The sequence below is a fragment of the Ziziphus jujuba genome, chromosome 6 (assembly GCF_031755915.1).
Source record: "Ziziphus jujuba cultivar Dongzao chromosome 6, ASM3175591v1".
Lineage (NCBI taxonomy): Eukaryota > Viridiplantae > Streptophyta > Magnoliopsida > Rosales > Rhamnaceae > Ziziphus > Ziziphus jujuba.
The window spans coordinates 27,338,795-27,356,396 of NC_083384.1; the positions used below are offsets into that span (position 1 = coordinate 27,338,795).

At 33.3% G+C, this 17,602-nt stretch overlaps 3 protein-coding genes across 7 annotated transcripts; all 3 read right to left on the bottom strand.

The window, feature by feature from the left end:
- Positions 1-324: 324 nt before the first annotated feature.
- Positions 325-4,499, bottom strand: LOC107429876 (uncharacterized). 3 transcript variants are annotated; one of them, XM_048464279.2, is made up of 8 exons: positions 4,308-4,499; positions 3,824-4,055; positions 3,258-3,329; positions 3,144-3,177; positions 2,758-2,951; positions 1,364-2,586; positions 699-789; positions 325-594 (listed from the first exon to the last, which is right to left on the bottom strand). In XM_048464279.2, the coding sequence occupies exons 2-8, from the start codon at positions 3,910-3,912 to the stop codon at positions 558-560; spliced, it is 1,740 nt and encodes a 579-aa protein (XP_048320236.2). In that variant the 5' UTR covers positions 3,913-4,055; positions 4,308-4,499; the 3' UTR covers positions 325-557. The 3 variants fall into 3 exon arrangements, with proteins under 3 accessions (XP_048320236.2, XP_048320234.2, XP_048320233.2); XM_048464277.2 differs by having other exon boundaries at positions 1,364-2,951; positions 3,824-4,050; XM_048464276.2 differs by having other exon boundaries at positions 1,364-2,951.
- Positions 4,500-6,157: 1,658 nt separating this feature from the next.
- LOC107429889 (zinc finger BED domain-containing protein RICESLEEPER 2-like) lies at positions 6,158-11,279 on the bottom strand. 2 transcript variants are annotated; one of them, XM_025079349.3, is made up of 4 exons: positions 10,335-11,279; positions 6,693-8,856; positions 6,467-6,530; positions 6,158-6,360 (listed from the first exon to the last, which is right to left on the bottom strand). In XM_025079349.3, exons 2-3 carry the CDS (start codon positions 8,854-8,856, stop codon positions 6,475-6,477), a joined length of 2,220 nt encoding a protein of 739 aa, XP_024935117.3. In that variant the 5' UTR covers positions 10,335-11,279; the 3' UTR covers positions 6,158-6,360; positions 6,467-6,474. The 2 variants fall into 2 exon arrangements, with proteins under 2 accessions (XP_024935117.3, XP_024935116.3); XM_025079348.3 differs by having other exon boundaries at positions 6,158-6,367.
- A 381-nt stretch (positions 11,280-11,660) lies between these two features.
- On the bottom strand, positions 11,661-16,925 carry LOC107429882 (probable LRR receptor-like serine/threonine-protein kinase At1g63430). 2 transcript variants are annotated; one of them, XM_016040640.4, is made up of 13 exons: positions 16,242-16,925; positions 15,592-15,730; positions 15,388-15,459; positions 15,126-15,269; positions 14,881-15,030; positions 14,136-14,240; positions 13,996-14,060; positions 13,482-13,733; positions 13,179-13,384; positions 12,923-13,055; positions 12,681-12,838; positions 12,220-12,435; positions 11,661-12,128 (listed from the first exon to the last, which is right to left on the bottom strand). In XM_016040640.4, the coding sequence occupies exons 1-13, from the start codon at positions 16,324-16,326 to the stop codon at positions 11,883-11,885; spliced, it is 1,971 nt and encodes a 656-aa protein (XP_015896126.3). In that variant the 5' UTR covers positions 16,327-16,925; the 3' UTR covers positions 11,661-11,882. The 2 variants fall into 2 exon arrangements, with proteins under 2 accessions (XP_015896126.3, XP_048320510.2); XM_048464553.2 differs by having other exon boundaries at positions 15,592-15,843.
- Between the last annotated feature and the right edge of the window lie 677 nt (positions 16,926-17,602).

Below are 17,602 nucleotides of genomic sequence, written 5' to 3' on the forward strand. Positions count from 1 at the left end.
AAAATGAGAAAATGACGCTAACAAGTAAATAATTCAATAACAAAAATGTAAAAATAATAATGTTAGTAGCTATCTATTTGGTAAATTGGTAAATTGTATGTTACATTGTGTTCTGTAGTTTGAAAGAACAAATGTATGTGTTGTTTCATATTATATATTCATTACTTCCCTCCTATTAGAGGTGGGTGCAAACCGTTCCATAACTTTAAAAAAAAATTATTATAATTAATTATAATTTTAATATATTTTTTATGTTTTTAAATTATTTAATAAATAAATAATACTAATTAATTTTTAAAAAATTATAAAAAAATAAAAAAAGTTAAAAGAAAAAATAATATTACAAACTGAACCGAATTTCAGTTTGATTTTTACCATTGATTCGCTTTGGTTTGCTTAAAAACAACTACAAAAACCAATCGAACCAAGCCTCCACTACCCCTATCTTGTATGACAGCCACAAAAAAATGCATCCTCAAGTATTGGACACTAATGCTTGAGGCGCCCAAGTTTAATTTAAAGAACGTAAAAATCAACAAATGAGGAGCCCCAAGAGATTACAAGTCCATCAACTTCTTCAACCTTTCTATTCCACTGCAGAGTAGAATAGTTAAACAGTTACTCATCATGATTATATTAAAAAAATAAAAAATTAAAAAAATCAGGATTCAAACAAGAACAAGTTGAAGCATGCATACCTGTCAGGAAGAAAAGGCATTAGCTCCTTGATTAATCGAATGGTTACCAAGCCATCATTTTCCTTGTGTCTAGTTTGCTCGTCTCTTGCAACTAAACAGAAATATGCAGAAAAATATCATTAAGTAATATTATTATTATTATTATTATTTAGCTTTCTGAGTCAAAATGATGCACCAAGATAAAGACATAACCCAAAAAGTTTGAATAACATAAAATAAAAATAATTTGGTTTGTTTTAGCATTTGTAGAATTCTTTTATGTCCACAGTAATAAACAGCAGAGCCACAACTCAATTTCAGATTCATAAAACAGGTTTTCCAGATTGGATATGTGTCTCCCATGCAAATAAGATTGCATATATTGAAACTCAATCCCAAATTATATTAACCGAACTATCATCCAGTCTACTACATTCCAGCAAACATACCAGATAGTCATAACAAGCCAAGAAAAAAGTTAAATTGAAGGGCACCGATAAAGAGAAAGAAAACTAAGAAAATAAATAATATATCTTTTAATCTGTGAGCGTAACTACTCAAAATCGTAATTAGCAAAAATAGTTGGGAAAAAAAAAATCAATTTTGATCGGCAAATTATTTATATGGCATAAATAGAAAAAAGTAGGAGTGAAAAAAAAAGAAAAAAGATAGTTTCGTTTGGATACCTTGAGAATCTTCTTCGTCTGGAAATTTATGTCTCACATAAAAATTTTCGGTCCAGTCTAAATCCAAGCCTTGTGTCCATGCAAACTTCTCCAACATATGACCAATGAGATTATAAGCAATCATGCTTGTCTCGTCACAAACATCTTGTATTGCAAGGTACTGGTTTGAATTTGAGGTTTTATTGCCATTAAAACCCTTTGGCTCCATAAAGGACAGCTTAAAAGGAAATAAATGTGTTGCATCTGTTGGATCCAATTGATCGATGGATCTGGGTAAAAAATTATCATTTACTTCTTTTTTAGTATCACGGACATTCAAAGAATCTACTTCACTGGATAAGTTAGGTTTGAGCCCCTCGACATGTGAGTCATCCACGGTCACAGCAGTATCACATGGTACATAATCCCCAGTACTTTCAACTTGATCATTTGAATCCAATGTGTGGCTGCTATTTTGTGAGATTCTATCTTCATGTAGTCCACTACCATCATCATCATCACTATCTTGCAAATCCTCCATATATGCATCAGTGAAATCTAGATCAAAGTTATGGTCAGACAGCAAATCCCAAAAAACCTGCTCTGTGTGGGCGCTCACACTCAATATGCATTCTACCTCTTCTTCAATTTCATCCTTCAGGAAGGAATCATCAGGTGTACGTCGAGAATCCTTGTTGATAATAGCTACAGCTTCCAATAGTGACTTTGGAATAGTAACCATATCACTGCACTCAAAAAGATATTCAATTAACATTTTCTTTATTGATGTTCGTAAGCTCCTGCTTGATATATTGGAATTTGGATCTAATACAAGCTGTAATTTTCTCAGCTCTGGTGTCCCAACCTTTGTGCTAACCAACCAAATAGCCTTAGTTATGTCATTCTGCAATATTTTTATTTTTGGTGAGAATTCATGAAACTCCATTGTGGAGGAATTATGAAAACCAGGTGTCAGCTTCACTGATAAATCTGCTACTGCCATAGCTTTGGCTAATGGATCCTGTAGTTTATCCCCTATACCAAGTTCTGCAAGCATTTTCTCACCAGTTTTCCTAACTTGTTTAATTAGGGGTTCTCGATTCCATCCACTTTTGTGGGGCTGTAACTGAGGTGTAATTTGTTGCCGCCCTCTTAGCTTCCTATGCATTGGCATCAAGGTTTGGAATGGCAAGTCCTCTAGTCCATCCAATACTTGTCTAGTGGCAGCATGATGAGTTGGGTATCTGGAAGTCAAAAATGGCACACAATTATTTCGGAAACTTTGTGGGTCAGAAAGAAGTTGAAGTATCTTTGAAGAAATTTCTGATTGATAATGTTTATGATTTTGGCTTCCAAGAATCACCCAAAGCGATTCTCTAATAACCTTTTTCATCTTCCAACGAGTTTTTTGGAACCTGACCTGGCCTTCCGTTAGTACTGTAGCAAGAAGGTAAAGCCCCTTATTGGTCAAATCATCAAGGCATGACAAAATGACTCTTGATGTACGGGGCATATCAGACAATCCCAAGTTATCTTGAACAACAGGATAACTTCTTCCAGCATGACCAAAGGCTTCCAAAACATATGATTTTACAGTCTCATAGAATATCTGGAAACAAAAAGACACCAAGATTATCATAAAGAAGCTAGCAAAGAAAAAAGAAATAATAATTGCAAATACAATAGAAAGGTTAATCTTTTACGCCATAGCACTAGAGCTTCACAAAATAGTACAACAAATATCACATATTGTGTTTAAATCAAAGAACCAAAGTACATACAAAAAGTAAAAAGAACTTACATCGTCTTCCCTAAGAAAAGATTCAGGCAGTGACCTGAGGCGGCAACAAGGAAAACAACTATTAGAGTAATGTAGATGGCTATGGAAAATATTAATGAAATTATCTCTACATACCCATTTTGTAAAAATTTGTGTGTTTCAAACTTCTTCCTTCCATGTTTAGATGTAGGAAGCCCCAACAACCACCTGCAAAGGCATGTCTTGTAAGTCTGTATCTCAAATTGAAAAGATTCATAACAATTACATAAAATATTTGTACAATGGTGCTCAGGTGAGGATATCAATTGAGGATAAGCAGGGCTCAATTATTTAAAGTCATTGGATTACATATATTCGATATAACATGAAATCCAACAGTTCTAGATGATTAAGCCCACTATCCTCAACTTTTTCCAACGTGCATAATAACAAGGAAGCTATTTTGCCATTGAATCTCATACTTTAATCTGAATTTAACAAGTTGTAAAATTTTTTTCCAATTTATTAATCTAAGCTGGTTTTAAACATTAAACTTTGCTAGAATATCTTCAATTTAAGCTTGATTAAAAGCCTTTTTTTTTTTTTAACGTAAAAGTTCTTTGGATTAGTTTGACATGAATTGCTGAGATTACTTAAAAAAAAAATAAATAAATAAATAATAATAATAATAATGGAAAAAAAGGAAAAAAGAAGAGACAGACCTCCGTTTGAGTTGAATGTCCTTCTCATGGTGCTTAATTTGGGACAAAAGCGCATCGCAATCTGTTTGGTAAAACTTCGTGTTTTCCATAATTCCTACTTTACAAAGTGTGAAATAAGTAGGGTTTAGGGTTTTAGAAACTGAATTCGTCTTCGTCTTTCATGGTTAGTACGAATGGTCACTGCCTTGTTTGCCTTAGAGGTAGATAGAGACACAGCTCAAACCCCTCTGAACTGGTTAAGAAAACAAAAAAAATTATTCAACCAAAAACACCCTAAATAATCTTCATACATATAATAGAAAAATTAAAAATTGACTAAAATAAAATAATAAAAGAGAAGGGAAAAAAAAAAAAGTATTTTTAATCGAAACCTAAAACCCCTAAATAGGGAACAATATGAAGTCAAAAAAATTGATCAGAAATCGATGATGAAGATGAAAATATAAAAGAAATTGGATACCGGAAATTGGTACAAAGAAAGAACCTGAAGATTGGGGCCTCGAATCCACTCCACAGTAAGAGTGCTTGAAACAGAGTTCACCAGAAGCTGCATTATTTATTTTATTTTAATTTTTCAACATTTTCAGTGCTCAGTGCTCTTTCTTTTCTAGGGAATTCAAAATTGTGTGGCTCACCAGTTTGCGTTTGGCTTGAAGAGACTCATCGCTCGAGTGGCTCAAATATATCTCTTTTGGTTTAATACAATTACAAATCCTTCTTTTGTCAACATAATAATAATAATAATAATAAATAAAATTAGAGTTTTTTTTTACATCTATGCCCCTGTACTTTAACACCGATTTACAATTTGCCCCTAAAACTCTATATTTATCACCTATCCCAAAAATTATTAAAAACTTTGCACAGTCCTATTGCTGAAAGCATAGACGCAAAATTTCTACCAAAGTTTTAGAAAGCATATTTTTGTTGACTTTCAGGGGATGAGTTCTTCACTAGTGATCTTCACTCACCATAGGCTCCATTGCAGTCTCCAGTAAGGAAGGCATTATCAGTTTTCAGCGGGAAGAGGAATCCCAATGACAATCATTTCTCTCCTTCCAAGCATAAATAGTGGTTTTGGTTGAATTGTATTTTGCTTCTTGATTTTTCCTTGTTGGTTTTGATATTACGAATTATGAGCTTTGTATTTGTCGAGTGAGACCTGAGCATCTACTGCTGGTAGTACCTAAGAGTGTGTTTGATACACAGTATTGGCTAGGATTGGACGGAACTGCATCCCAATATGATGTTTGGTTTGTCATTTTAAGATCGGAACAACTTATTCCAAACAGTAATTTTATCCCAATCGATTGGAACTCATCTGACATGTCTTTCCCTTGGGTCATTTTTGTCCCAAACTCAAACAAAGTCCTAATCTATTCTCTCACCAAGCAGATCGTTGGTTCGCAGTGGAAAACCAAAAAAGCTTGCTGGAACATGTGAAAAATCGAAAGAGCTTGCCGGACATTTGCATCTCCCAAAGAAAGAAATGCGATCGGTGAGTATGGTTTTTACCTCCATCTCTGTATCTCTGTATTTGCTTATTCTTCTTCTTCCTTCTATGTCGTGACCTTTTTTCTTATCCTTTGTTGAAATGAAAGCTGATGTTACTTGATCTAGAAAGTATAGGGCTTCGATTTGCAACTAAATTCCAAATTTGCAAGGATCGGATATCCCTCGATTGGCTTTGATTTTGGTTTTGGGCCAGCACTATTTTGGACCATTATGACCTCATTGTCAGACTGTTCATATCATTTAGAGATTTTTTTTTAAACACCAAACTATTGGGGAGGATTACTCTTTAAATTTGGGCCTATTTCTTTTTGTTTTGAGGCTATTTCAAGTTATCTTACAAATGTTGACAATAAACATAAACAGAAACAACCCATATTATCTTTTCTTTTCTTTTTTCTTTTTTTTTTATTATTTTTGTTTTTTTGGCTGATATACATGCGTTAATAGCTCAAAAAAAAAAAAAAAAAAAAAAAAAAAAAACGGGGCTCTACATGGAAGCCAAACTAAGCATCACCCAGCTGCAATTCATAAAGAATAACAGAGGATTAAGTGAAAATTAAAGGCTTGTCGAGAGTTGGTGGAAATTTAGCAAAAAATTTAAGGATTAAGTAATATACAAACTAACAAAAAAATATTTAAATTTAAGGATTAAGTAATATACAAACTAACAAAAAATATTTAGCTATTACCCAAAAAAAAAAAAAAAAAAAAGGGAAACAAAACACTATAGTTAAAAAAATAAACTACAAATAGAAATCCAAGTTAAAAAAATAACTTACATGTCCAAAACAAATTAAATTATGATGCATATAGAGAACGAAGACCGATAACCTACAAGTTCAATTAAAGTAGATCTAATGATAAATCACAAGTCCAAACTTAAAAACATAAAATTAAAAAATTAAAAAAACCACATGTTCTAAGCCAAAATAATTTAAATTTAAAACACACAGTCTTTCTTGATGTTCTTTGCCCCTCAAAGTCCAGCCTCCAAAGTGCAAAATTTTCAACTTCAACATTCCCTGCAAGCTTATAAAATATAAATTATGAACAAAAACATAAATAAAATTAGTATAACAAATTAGTGAAGAAAACATATAAATAGATAGCTAAACATAGTTTCTTTACCTAAAAACTTAATCAAACGTCAACATTGGTGTCCAAGGTGATGAAGATCCATTTCCACTTATACCTGAAAAATTGATAAAAGAATAGATCATGTCATACCAATATATTAAAATCACAAAAAAAAAAAAAAAAAAAAGAATCATTCTAAACTGTTAAAGGCACGATTTAACTTTTGAAAGAAAATAGTTGTTCATTGAAAATATTTGCAAACTAATTGTTAAAGTACCTTTCTCAACATCTTGGCACAATTCAAAGCAATCATCATAAGCACATATGTGAAATGGGAGAGGAATTGATCTAAGCCAATTTTGGGAACATATTAGTGCTTCCACAATTTTTGGAGTTAGTGAGCTTCTAAATGGATCCAAAATGCGACCCCCAAAGTTAAAGGCCGATTCCGAAGCAACAGTAGACAATGGAATAGCAAGTACATCCCGAGCAAGTAATGATAAAACCTTGTATTTTGTAGAATTCAACTTCCACCAATCTAATACATTAAAAAATGCATTGTCCTCATCCTCTTCCAGTTCCATTAAGTACCTATCAACCTCATTTTTCTTATGGTAGCTACTATCCATCTTCCTTCTTTTAAACTCCCACATTATACCTTTTTCTTCACCATGAGCACAAGAAGAATTCACCTCATTTGTTGGTTGAACACCATTCAAAGTTTGAGTGTCAGCAGGAGTTGATGAAGCAACATAAAACTCAAACAATCTATACAAAGTATCTTTCACACCTTGCAAAATTTTTTCACTCACTTCTTGAGGATATAGCTTATCAATAGCAAATTCGATAAAACTAAGTTTGAATCGAGGATCAAGAACATGAGCTACAAATAACAATTCGTTAATTTTTTCAATTGACCCCCAATATTTATGAAGTTTCACCTTCATGTTACTAGCCATACCACTTAAAGTTGCATCTTTGTCCACCATCCAATCCAACAATAACTTCTCAATCTTTGCAAACTCAATGACAAACAAATTAGAATTGACTTTCAAAGAAGAACTAAATATAAGTGTAATATCATAAAAAATCTTCAAAAATTGAACAAGCACACGGGCTTTCTTCCAATCCGATGGTTGAGGTGTAACATCTCCAAAATAGGAGACATATTGTTTATCCTCCTCCTCCATTCTATTAAAAGCATTTTCAAACTTGCATGCAGCCTCCAACATTAAATACGTGGAATCCCACCTAGTAGACACATCCAAAGTCAAAAGTTTTTTGGGCTCTATCTTCTCTTTCCAGGCACAAACCATAAACTCTAGTAACTTAGAGGGACAGGATCTCACATATTTCACAGCTTTTCGAATGAGATCAATTAAGTTGTTTTGCTCATTTAATACATCAGTCACTATTAAATTCGTAATATGAGCACAACATTGCATATGAAGAAACTCACCCTCTAAAACACAACCATTTTTCCAATTTGTCAACTTCCTTCTCAAATATGCAATGGCAACATCATTTGTTTTGGCATTGTCCATGGTTATAGTGAAAAACCTTTCGATATGCCATTCAATTAAACAACTCTCAATTAGCTTGCCAATTGTCTCACCCTTATCATTAGCAATTTGACAAAAATTCAAAATCTTCTTTTGTAGTATCCAATCACTATCAACAAAATGAGCAGTGAGCACCATGTAATTAATATTTTGAATTGAGGTCCATGTATCTGTAGTAAGGCTAACCATGACATTATTGTTCATAAAAAAACTTTGAAGTTTCTTTTTCTCCTCCAAATAAAGTTGATATACATCTCTAGCAATAACTTTGCTAGATGGTGGATCAAACTCCGAACAAAGCTCAACACAAAATTCTTTGAATCCTTCCCCCTCCACAAGAGTGAAAGGCAACCCATCTTTGATTATCATCCTAGCACATGCAGCTTTACAAGCTTCTTTATTAAATGCTTTAACTTGACCAACATATTCATCATCTTTTCTACCTTTGAAACTAACATTCTTTTGATGGGGATACTCTAAATTATAAGGATATTCTTTACATGAATTCAAGTGGCATTTCATGATACTAGCTCCAATTTTTTTAGTATCGCTAGCATAGTGCCTACCACAATAATTACATGCAACTTTAAGCTCTGCAGGATCACATCCTTCAATCTTTGTGAAGTGATTCCAAACCCCCAAAACAGTTCTAGGTCTTTTCCTTTTTTTGTTTGTGATAGTATTACAAGGAGGTAGCATTTCAAACTCATTGGAAGGTAGTAGACCTGCTAGGGGTGGTGGTGCGCTAGAAGGAAAATGCGGATGATGTGGCGGTGAATCGAAATGAGATGAGGGAGATGGGGTACTAGAGGAATTGGCATATTCCATTAAAGTTCTAGGGTTAGAACTAGAAGCAGCAGAATCAGCATCACTTTCCATCTATAGCGTCCCAACACATTCAAGTTCAAAAAAACAATACATAAGCATATAAGAATTCAAAATCCACTATGCAACTTTAATTCAAACAAAACACGAAGTTAATATGGAATAAAAAATTGTACAAATTTAAATATGACATGAATATGCATATTTGTGCAGTGAATAAGGGTCACCAACGTAGTACTATCTGCTGAAAATAGCCATGTTAGGAATATATATAAAAATAATAAAATATATACAAAATAAACCTACAGAACAGTGGATTTAACACTACCAAGTTTTAAGCTTCAGAATCAAGGCCATACTTACAACCTAAATGTATGTCGATATATATATATATATATATATATATATATACTAATTACAGCCTATATATATATAAATGCATAGAGGTAACTGATTACAATGATAATGAGCACTAATCTTTAAATTTAGAATTCCTTGAATTTATGTTGTTTCATTGCATATTAAAGAGACAACATTTACAAAAATTGATTAACCATTGTCTATTCCTTTTTTCTTTGCATTTTAGCTTGGCCAGTGGACTAAAGAAAACAACAAAGACCAAAACAGAGACCATGATATAAAGCACACTACTAACAGAGAAGCATTCTTTCCTTTTTGCAATCTGGAAGACCTCAGACCATCACCGAACTCAATAATTAATAATAATAATAATAACAATAAGGTTATTTAATGAATAACAATCAGCTTCATTTTCGTATTGAATAAATCTTCAATCTTATACAAAGCAACCCTAAAATTACTCACCTTTTATGTTGCAAGTTTCTTCTTTTAGAAATAATATATAGTTGCAAAAGTAGCTCATTCAATAAACATCTTACTGAACTTTGTGATCATAATAATATTAATTAATTGTGAAGTTTCATGGAGTAGAATTCTGTAGGAAATATTGTCTATTATTAGATTCTTATGGTTTTCACCCACTTACATGCATAGCTCATTAACTTTCATCGTTTTAGTTTTACATTCTTCCTTAATTTTAATTTTTATTTTTTTAATTAAAGGTATCAAGTGAAGTAGCTCCTTAAACTAAAGAATGTGAGATGACAAGCAAAGGGAGTTGGGGTAGAAATCATAATGCCAAGTGACAACCACAGATACAATTACCAAAAAAATAATAATAATAAATAAATAAATAAATAAATAAAAGGGGCATCCAATTTGAATAAAATTCAGCACAAGTAATTGTTGTCTATTCTTAGGCATTCTTTATTTCTTTTTTTTAGTGATGCATACAAGAATATTTATTAAAAAATGTGAACAACAACCAAAATTGGGGAAACTAATTTAAAAATCTGTAAGTGAAACCTCTGTTTGTCACATTCACATGGTTTAGTTTTAAACTTGAAGATAAATCTACTTTCAACACCAATATATATCCATATATATATATATATATATATATAAGAAATAACAAGTGGTGAAAAAGATGAGAGAAGTAGGTGTTGGTTCACCTTGTTGAAAGACAACACGATGGTTGTGGGGTTTGAAAAGAGAAATCTGATTGTAGTTCCGAGATCTTCCTGTATAGAAATGACAGGGGAGCTCAGCGATGGCAAAGAAGAAGAAGAAGGAGAACGAAAAACAGCTGGGCTTCGACGGTGAATGTTGCAGTTGTAGTTGGCGATGAATCTCGTTAATGGCTGCTTTTGGGATTGAATTTTGGAGAGGCCAGAGGGGAGGCTAGGGCTTCAAATGAGAAGAAAATGAGGGTTGTATGTTTAAGTTTTAATTTTAACACAAAATGATCGGTCGGTTTCGGTTTCTGCAATATTAGGGAAACCGAGAACCGAAACACCGACCTTCACGTTCTCACCGGTTTCATGTTTTGAATTTGAGGTGTGCCAATTCCTTGTGCCAACATTATCAAACATGAACAACAACTTTTTTTATTTTTTTTGTATTATTATTAATCCAAGTTTATGTACTGGGTTCAGTTTTTTTTTTTTTTTTTTTTTTTTTGGTTGTATTTCATGGGATGTGGAAAAATTTGTTAATTATTTGCTTGAAATGATTTGGATGAAAAAAAAAAAAAAAGGGAAATCTGGAGATGCATATATGATTATGATCACACACACACAGCTCTGGGAAATCTCCTACTCAAGTTCTAATCTGATCGTGTGGGATTTTTTTTTATGAATGATTTGATAAAATGAAGAGTGCTTGCTTGGTGCATTTCAACACTTTCAAAACCAAATCCATTAGAGACTGTGTTTCTGTTGATGCAACAGAGTTAGTTACCACTTTTTTTTAAGTAGCAATTTGGAGAAGCTGCTGAGTTTTGAGGTTGCAGCTGGTTTTTAAGGTGGGCCCCCATTGAATCTGATTCACTTAGACCCCCGTTTTTGTGTATGGCTCGAAGAGACTCCTCGCTCGAGTGGCTCAAATATATCTCTTTTGGTTTAATACAAATCCTTCTTTTATCAAAAAAATAGTAATAATAATAAATAAAATTAGAGTTTACTTTAACACCGATTTACAATTTGCCCCTATACTTTATATTTATCACCTATCCTCCAAATTATTAAAAACTTTGCACAGTCCTATTGCTGAAAGCATAGGCACAAAATTTCTACCAAGTTTTAGAGAGGCATATGTACACGTTTCTGTTAAGTTCAGAGGCCAATAGGTAACAATTAAAATTCAAAAGGCAAATTGCAAATAGATGCAAAATTCAAGGCTCATATATAAATAACCCAAATATTATTACCATTTTACCTCTGTAACTGCTCACACATAGGAAAAGTAAAGGGTGATTTAACCACAGCAGAGAGACTAGGTAAAATAGTAATTTCAGTACTTTTACTAATCAAACAATGGTATACAACGAGACTTTGTGATGCAAGAAACTCTCAAGGTCCCTCTCAAAGCATTTACAAGGAAAAGAAATTGTAAACTGAAAAGTGAGTGGGTGAGGCAAGTAAAAGAAAAAAAAAAAAAAAGTATTAGAATTGTATATCTCTGCTTTACAAGTGTGTTAGCTTTCGAACTCCAAACTCATTTTATGATGAAAGTGCAAGCTCCGCCCATGCCAAAGAAGATGCCTTGAGCTCAACTGAGTTTGTTGTGTCGATTCTGGTTTCCAACATGCTGCACAGCTCCTGCATCGGAGGCCGCTTGGTGATGTCTGGATCTATGCAAAGATTTACCACCTCGCATATAACCTTGAGATCATCATATCTAAAATGCTTCAATTCAGGATCAACCACATAAGACATCACTTCTGGTAGTTCAAGATAGTCCTTGGCCTGCATTAGACAGAAGAAGCCTTGAATCTTTCGGTCCATAACATGAAAGTTTAAAATAACTCAAAAAGAGTTTTTCAGAAAATGTCTTTACCCAATCTACCAAGCACCCTTTGTCCTTGCAGTATGGTGGTCTCCCACTGATTATTTCCAGCAGAAGTACTCCGAAAGCATATAGATTGCCTTGAATATCCAGGTGGCGAGCTTCGAGGGAATTTGGAAGAACACAAATAGAACCTTGGTTGCTGATAGAGCCAGAATATTTTTCCGACCTCGTAAGAATTCCCTTCCAACTTTCAAAGTCAACCAGCTGCAGTTGAAATCAAGATGATGCTCTTAAAAACAGAAATTTGTGTAGTTTTCTGAATATTCATAGTATTTTTACCAGTATTGAGAAACAATATCCACTAATAAAAAAAGAAAAAAGAAAAGGATATAATTCAAATAAATATTATATCCTTTGGAAATGAAAATCTTTATAATCTGGTCTCAGTTCAAAATTGAAAATACCCTTCATGATATCTTACAAGTTATTGAATAAGTTTTTTGGCTTACCTTGGGAGAAAAATCTTCTGTAAGATATACAGCACTTGAATTTAACTCTGATATAGTAAATGGTGGCTCAATTTCTGTATGAAGATATTTGAGTCCCCGAGCAATGCCTATTACAATTTTCATTCTCCGAGTCCAAGATAATTGGCATCCTTCTCCATCTATAGTCAAATATTTGGTCAGGTTTGAGCTCATGAAATATTTCAAAGCAAACAAATGAGGTAAGAAGGATGAAGAATGCTTACAATGAAGGTGCTCATACAGTGTCCCATTAGATGCATATTCAAAAACCAGCATCCTCGTAAATGGAGTGCTTTCTCTGCAACAACCCAGCAATTTTCCCGTATTCTCATGATTTAATCTTGCCAAATCTGCCACCTGAATGGAAAGTAATGTGAAATTGTAAATAATTTGCTAGCTTTTACAAATTTTTAATCTTCAAGCGATGTTTTCAGCAAATGCTTTACTCGGAAAGGTTTCTTTAGATGGCAAGCATATCACCTCTCTCTGAAAATAGAGTTCAAGATAGCCAGTCCAAAGCTCTTCTTTAATACAGAGAGATATCACAGCAATCTCTGGCCCACCTTTAATGATTCCTTTATAGACCAAACTATCTGGTGAAGAGCCAATAATATTGCTGAAATCTTCACAGGCTACTTCAAGCTCTTGTCTGCTGTATTTAACAACATCTTTCAACATCTCAGAATCTGTAAAGGAATCACACTAAAGAATTAATGTCATTCTTCACCTATAACAATTCAAAAACTACAATTGAATTGAGGTAGATGGGGTTTGAAACCTGACCTATGTATACTGTAAGATGGTCCTTCTCACTTGCTGATTTCTTCCAAGGAATTATAATAGAAGATTTGCTATTGCATTTCTGCATTGCAGTGAGAATAGCAACCAAAAAGAGAGAACCCACCATGGTTCCTGTCACTACTTCCAGTGCCAAAAGCCACGCAGGTTTCGACGTTTGCTGATGCTTGGTTTCATTTTCGACAGGCTTGTGCTTTTGGTCACTCATTGGATGGCTTTTGGCAGGGGAAGCACCATCTGAAAATATTTAAGTGTCACAACTATAACAATCAGTATTACAATATCAGGATGATGAACACCATGCCTGCAAATATAACACTGATTTTTATCATTAACAAAATGCTTTAATTTCCTATCAAATTCTTTAAAATATACACCCCTACAATTTACATAGGAGACAGCATGATTGATATGCTCGACATGCCTTCATACATGCCTAATGCATATTTCAAAGAGTTCAACAACTTAATCCCACAAGGGAAAATCATGTTACACGTACCACATTGCTTTTCAGAACGCTGTATGGGATTTTTGTTCTGGAGGCAGTTTCCTTGAAAACTTGTCCTGCATGAAATCATCTAGGTAAGCAAATGCATACAAACAAAAAAGATCAATGACAAAGAAGGGTCAGGAAGATACTTTGGAAGATACTCCAAGCACTTGGGTATGCTCCCACTAAAGAAGTTGTATGAGAAATCTGCAACTTTGAATTGAGGTGAGCGACAAAAGCCCAATGATGCATACCTGAAGCAGGAACAACAGTTAGAGAAAATTCAAGAAGAAAGAAACATCAATTTAACGGTGACACATAATGTAGCCTTCCTTCCTAGTGAGCTTCTCAAAAGCTTTTGTGAATAACATATTGAAATTTAAATGAAGTACTGGCTACCTAGACATTAGAACAAGAATAATAAAAGAGAGAATATTTTAGAACAACCACCACGCGAACTGTCCTGTTATATTAGCTATCTGCACATATTCACAGGAGCTCCATTAACCGTTTAGAATTATGGTACATCAATGACCATCTTGTTTTTATTAGTTAATCAACTAGTTTTGGCAACTAATTATACATAAATATGTATGTATGCATGCATGTGAGCATGAGTATACACATTGACGCCTAAGCTCCACAAAAAGCATGACTTTAAGGCAATTATCCTAGCAAAATTGCACAATAAAAAAGCACAGGATAACTTCAGATAAAGACTTCCAATGCAAGAATCTAGACATGTGTGTGTGTGTGTATAGACATACAAACATGTAAGCTACCACAAAAAGCATGACTTAAAGGCAATTATCTTAGCAAAATTGCACAATAAAAAAGGATGGGATAACTTCAGATAAAAGACTTCCAATGCAAGAATCTATTTATCCTACTTACATTCCATAATCGCTGGATGTAATATCAGCATTGCCAGTTGCAGGAACAGTTCCTCGCAGCCTATTCCGATCCAATTGAAGCACCTGTAGGTGCCTCAAATTTCCAAGCTCTGGAGGTAGCTTACCAGTCAAACCATTTGACTGGAGGTTTCTGCAAGAATAGTAAATTATACCAGTAAGAAAAACCCAAGACAAGCCAGATGCTAAAGCATGATCCAAAATGGCTAGCTATTAAATCCATATTACATTGTCACAACACTGGTCAAGTTCCCGATCTCTGGAGGAATTGGACCCGTGAGTTCATTCTTTCCCAAATCCAAGACAGTGAGGCTCTTTAACAAGCCCAATTCTTTAGGTATTATCCCAAGCAGCCTATTTCCATGCAAAATTCTACAAATCCACCATTACATAAAAATTCAGATCCAACCATTGTAATTTGGAAATAGATATGCGCCGAAAAAAAAAAAAAAAAGTTCATTCTCAGAATGGCATGTGGAGAAAAGCATACAGTTTTTGCAAGGAGCTGAGCTGACCCAATTCTGGTGTAAGGAACCCTCTTAAAGAGGCCCCAGAAATGTTGCTACAAAAAGAGTTCAAGCACACATTATTACCATAAAAAAGCTGAAACTTATTTCTACTATCAAACAAAGATCTAAATTTGGGAAATGAATACAGGATATTTGTGCACTAAAATAGACGGATTATATCTTACATCATTATAACATGATCTCGAGCCATGGAACATGAAATGCCGTCCCAGTCACAAGGATCCGGATCCAGGGCATTCCAATTTGACAAAACCAGTTGTGGGTCTTCAAACATAGCTTCCCTAAAGCTCGTGAGGGCAGAAACTGTGCCAAATCCAGAATTTCTAGTCAGTGGAGATCTATACACAGACGACAATTTTGGACAGTGAAAACGTGAATGCACCACTTGTTCTTTATTTTTCTTTTTCAGTTTGAATCTACAGTACATCACCAACAAAAAGTTCAGGTCTAACCAAAAATAGAAATGGATATTGTACAATTTATTGTACTTAATATTTGAGCCCTCTAGCGCTCTGTTTGGTAGTCAAGAAAAAAGGGGAAAGAAATTGATATTGACACAATCTAAAACCTTACAAAAATTGTAGTACATAATTAGCAAAGCAGGAATTTTTACGAAGTGAAGTTTTGTTTCCATTGATATCTAAATCACTTCTTAAATTTAAAAAATAAAAATAAATAAAGAATTGAGAAAATCAAATTCTTGCATCTTTTTTCCCACATTTTCATACTAACAAAACAGAGATTCACACAAATCACGATCTGGGAAAGAGAATGCTAACCACAAAAAAAAAAAAAAAAAAAAAAAAAAACATACCTTCTTTTGATGGAAAGGCATTACCAACCACAAAAAGAACACCCAAAATCAGACACAGAAGCTGAAATGTAGCAAGAGAGCTCATTTCCTCCCAGAAGAACTCATCAAACTCAACACGTTCAAACAGAAAGAAAAATAGAAAGAAAAAAGAAAAAGAAAACCCAGTAGCTTGGTGATGTGGGTTTTTATGAGAGATAAAAAAAGAAAACTACACCCAAGTTCAAGATCCTACTAATACTGGAATCTACTTACTAAAATGGGGTTGGTTTTGTGAACGAAGAAGATTAAGAAATGTCACCCAAAAAGCCAAATTAAAAAACAGTCTCAGAGAAACTAACAAAGTTTGAAATGAAAGATTCTGGCAACTACCCACCAAGAAACTAAGAGCAAAATCAGTAGGAAAAGAGAACAACAAAATGAAGCTTTAAAAAAACAAAAAAATAAAATAAAATTTGGACGTTTGAAAGACACACCCAGATGTGGATGAAAAAGCTTTGATTCAAAGACAAGGTTATTTGCTACCAGTAAAAGAGAGCCAAAAACTCCAAAACAAATACAAAAAAATATATGAAATATAAAAATGATTTTGACAAATTAAATAAATAAATAAATACTGGAATGGCAAAAAAGAAAGAGATGGATTAACAAAATGAGAGAGAGAGAGTGAGAGAATGTTTTCTTTAAGATTTTTTTTATTAAATTATTTTTATTATTATTATTTTTTTAATTTCTAGTGATTAGTGGGTTTTTAGTGTCCATGGGTTTATCTTTTTTTTTTTTTTTTAGTGCTAATGATTGCATTAAGCAGGACCCAAATGGCTTATTATTATGTATTATATGGTAACTCGTGAGAAAATGGTTTTATATCTCGCATAGTATTTGATAGAGTGTGAGCCGGACCATTTCAAACCCGTACGCGACACCAATCAGATTAGCCATGCAAGAATCTTTAAGAGATTAATGATTTGGGATTTTATTTTAGTTTAAACATTTATTTTCCCTTTTTTTATTTTTTTTCCAAGAAAATGTATCAAATAATGGAATTTACAAAAAAAAAATTTGTAATTTTGATTTCTGTTTGGTTTGACCCTAATTTTTAATTTTTTGCATAATTCCAAAAAAAATAATAATAAATTGAATTCTAGCTTTTCATGGTTTTGACAATCTAAAATACTACCCATTTATATATTGAAGGATTAGTGCTCGTTAGCTACATTGATAATATGGGCTAAATTGATTGATGGTATTCAACAATTCTAAAAAATGATTTTTCAATATTATCACATAATAATTTAATGAATAATGAAGCTTATTTTGTTTCAATAATTATGCATGTTGAAATATTGAACCTTTCTCATTTT

What these genes read in the sequence shown, in the direction of transcription:
- LOC107429882 (XM_016040640.4), bottom strand. Translation starts at nt 16,326, where the DNA reads ATGAGCTCTCTTGCTACATTTCAGCTTCTGTGTCTGATTTTGGGTGTT. An exon ending in CGAGATCATGTTATAATGAT is followed by an intron (nt 15,460 to 15,591) that starts GTAAGATATAAT and finishes CTCTTTTTGTAG; the next exon opens with CAACATTTCTGGGGCCTCTT. An exon ending in GCGTTCTGAAAAGCAATGTG is followed by an intron (nt 13,734 to 13,995) that starts GTACGTGTAACA and finishes AAATATTTTCAG; the next exon opens with ATGGTGCTTCCCCTGCCAAA.
- LOC107429889 (XM_025079349.3), bottom strand. Translation starts at nt 8,856, where the DNA reads ATGGAAAGTGATGCTGATTCTGCTGCTTCTAGTTCTAACCCTAGAACT. An exon ending in GTGCCAAGATGTTGAGAAAG is followed by an intron (nt 6,531 to 6,692) that starts GTACTTTAACAA and finishes TCAATTTTTCAG; the next exon opens with GTATAAGTGGAAATGGATCT.
- LOC107429876 (XM_048464277.2), bottom strand. Translation starts at nt 3,912, where the DNA reads ATGGAAAACACGAAGTTTTACCAAACAGATTGCGATGCGCTTTTGTCC. An exon ending in CACAAATTTTTACAAAATGG is followed by an intron (nt 3,178 to 3,257) that starts GTATGTAGAGAT and finishes TTGCCGCCTCAG; the next exon opens with GTCACTGCCTGAATCTTTTC. An exon ending in AGACGAAGAAGATTCTCAAG is followed by an intron (nt 790 to 1,363) that starts GTATCCAAACGA and finishes ATTTCTGTTTAG; the next exon opens with TTGCAAGAGACGAGCAAACT.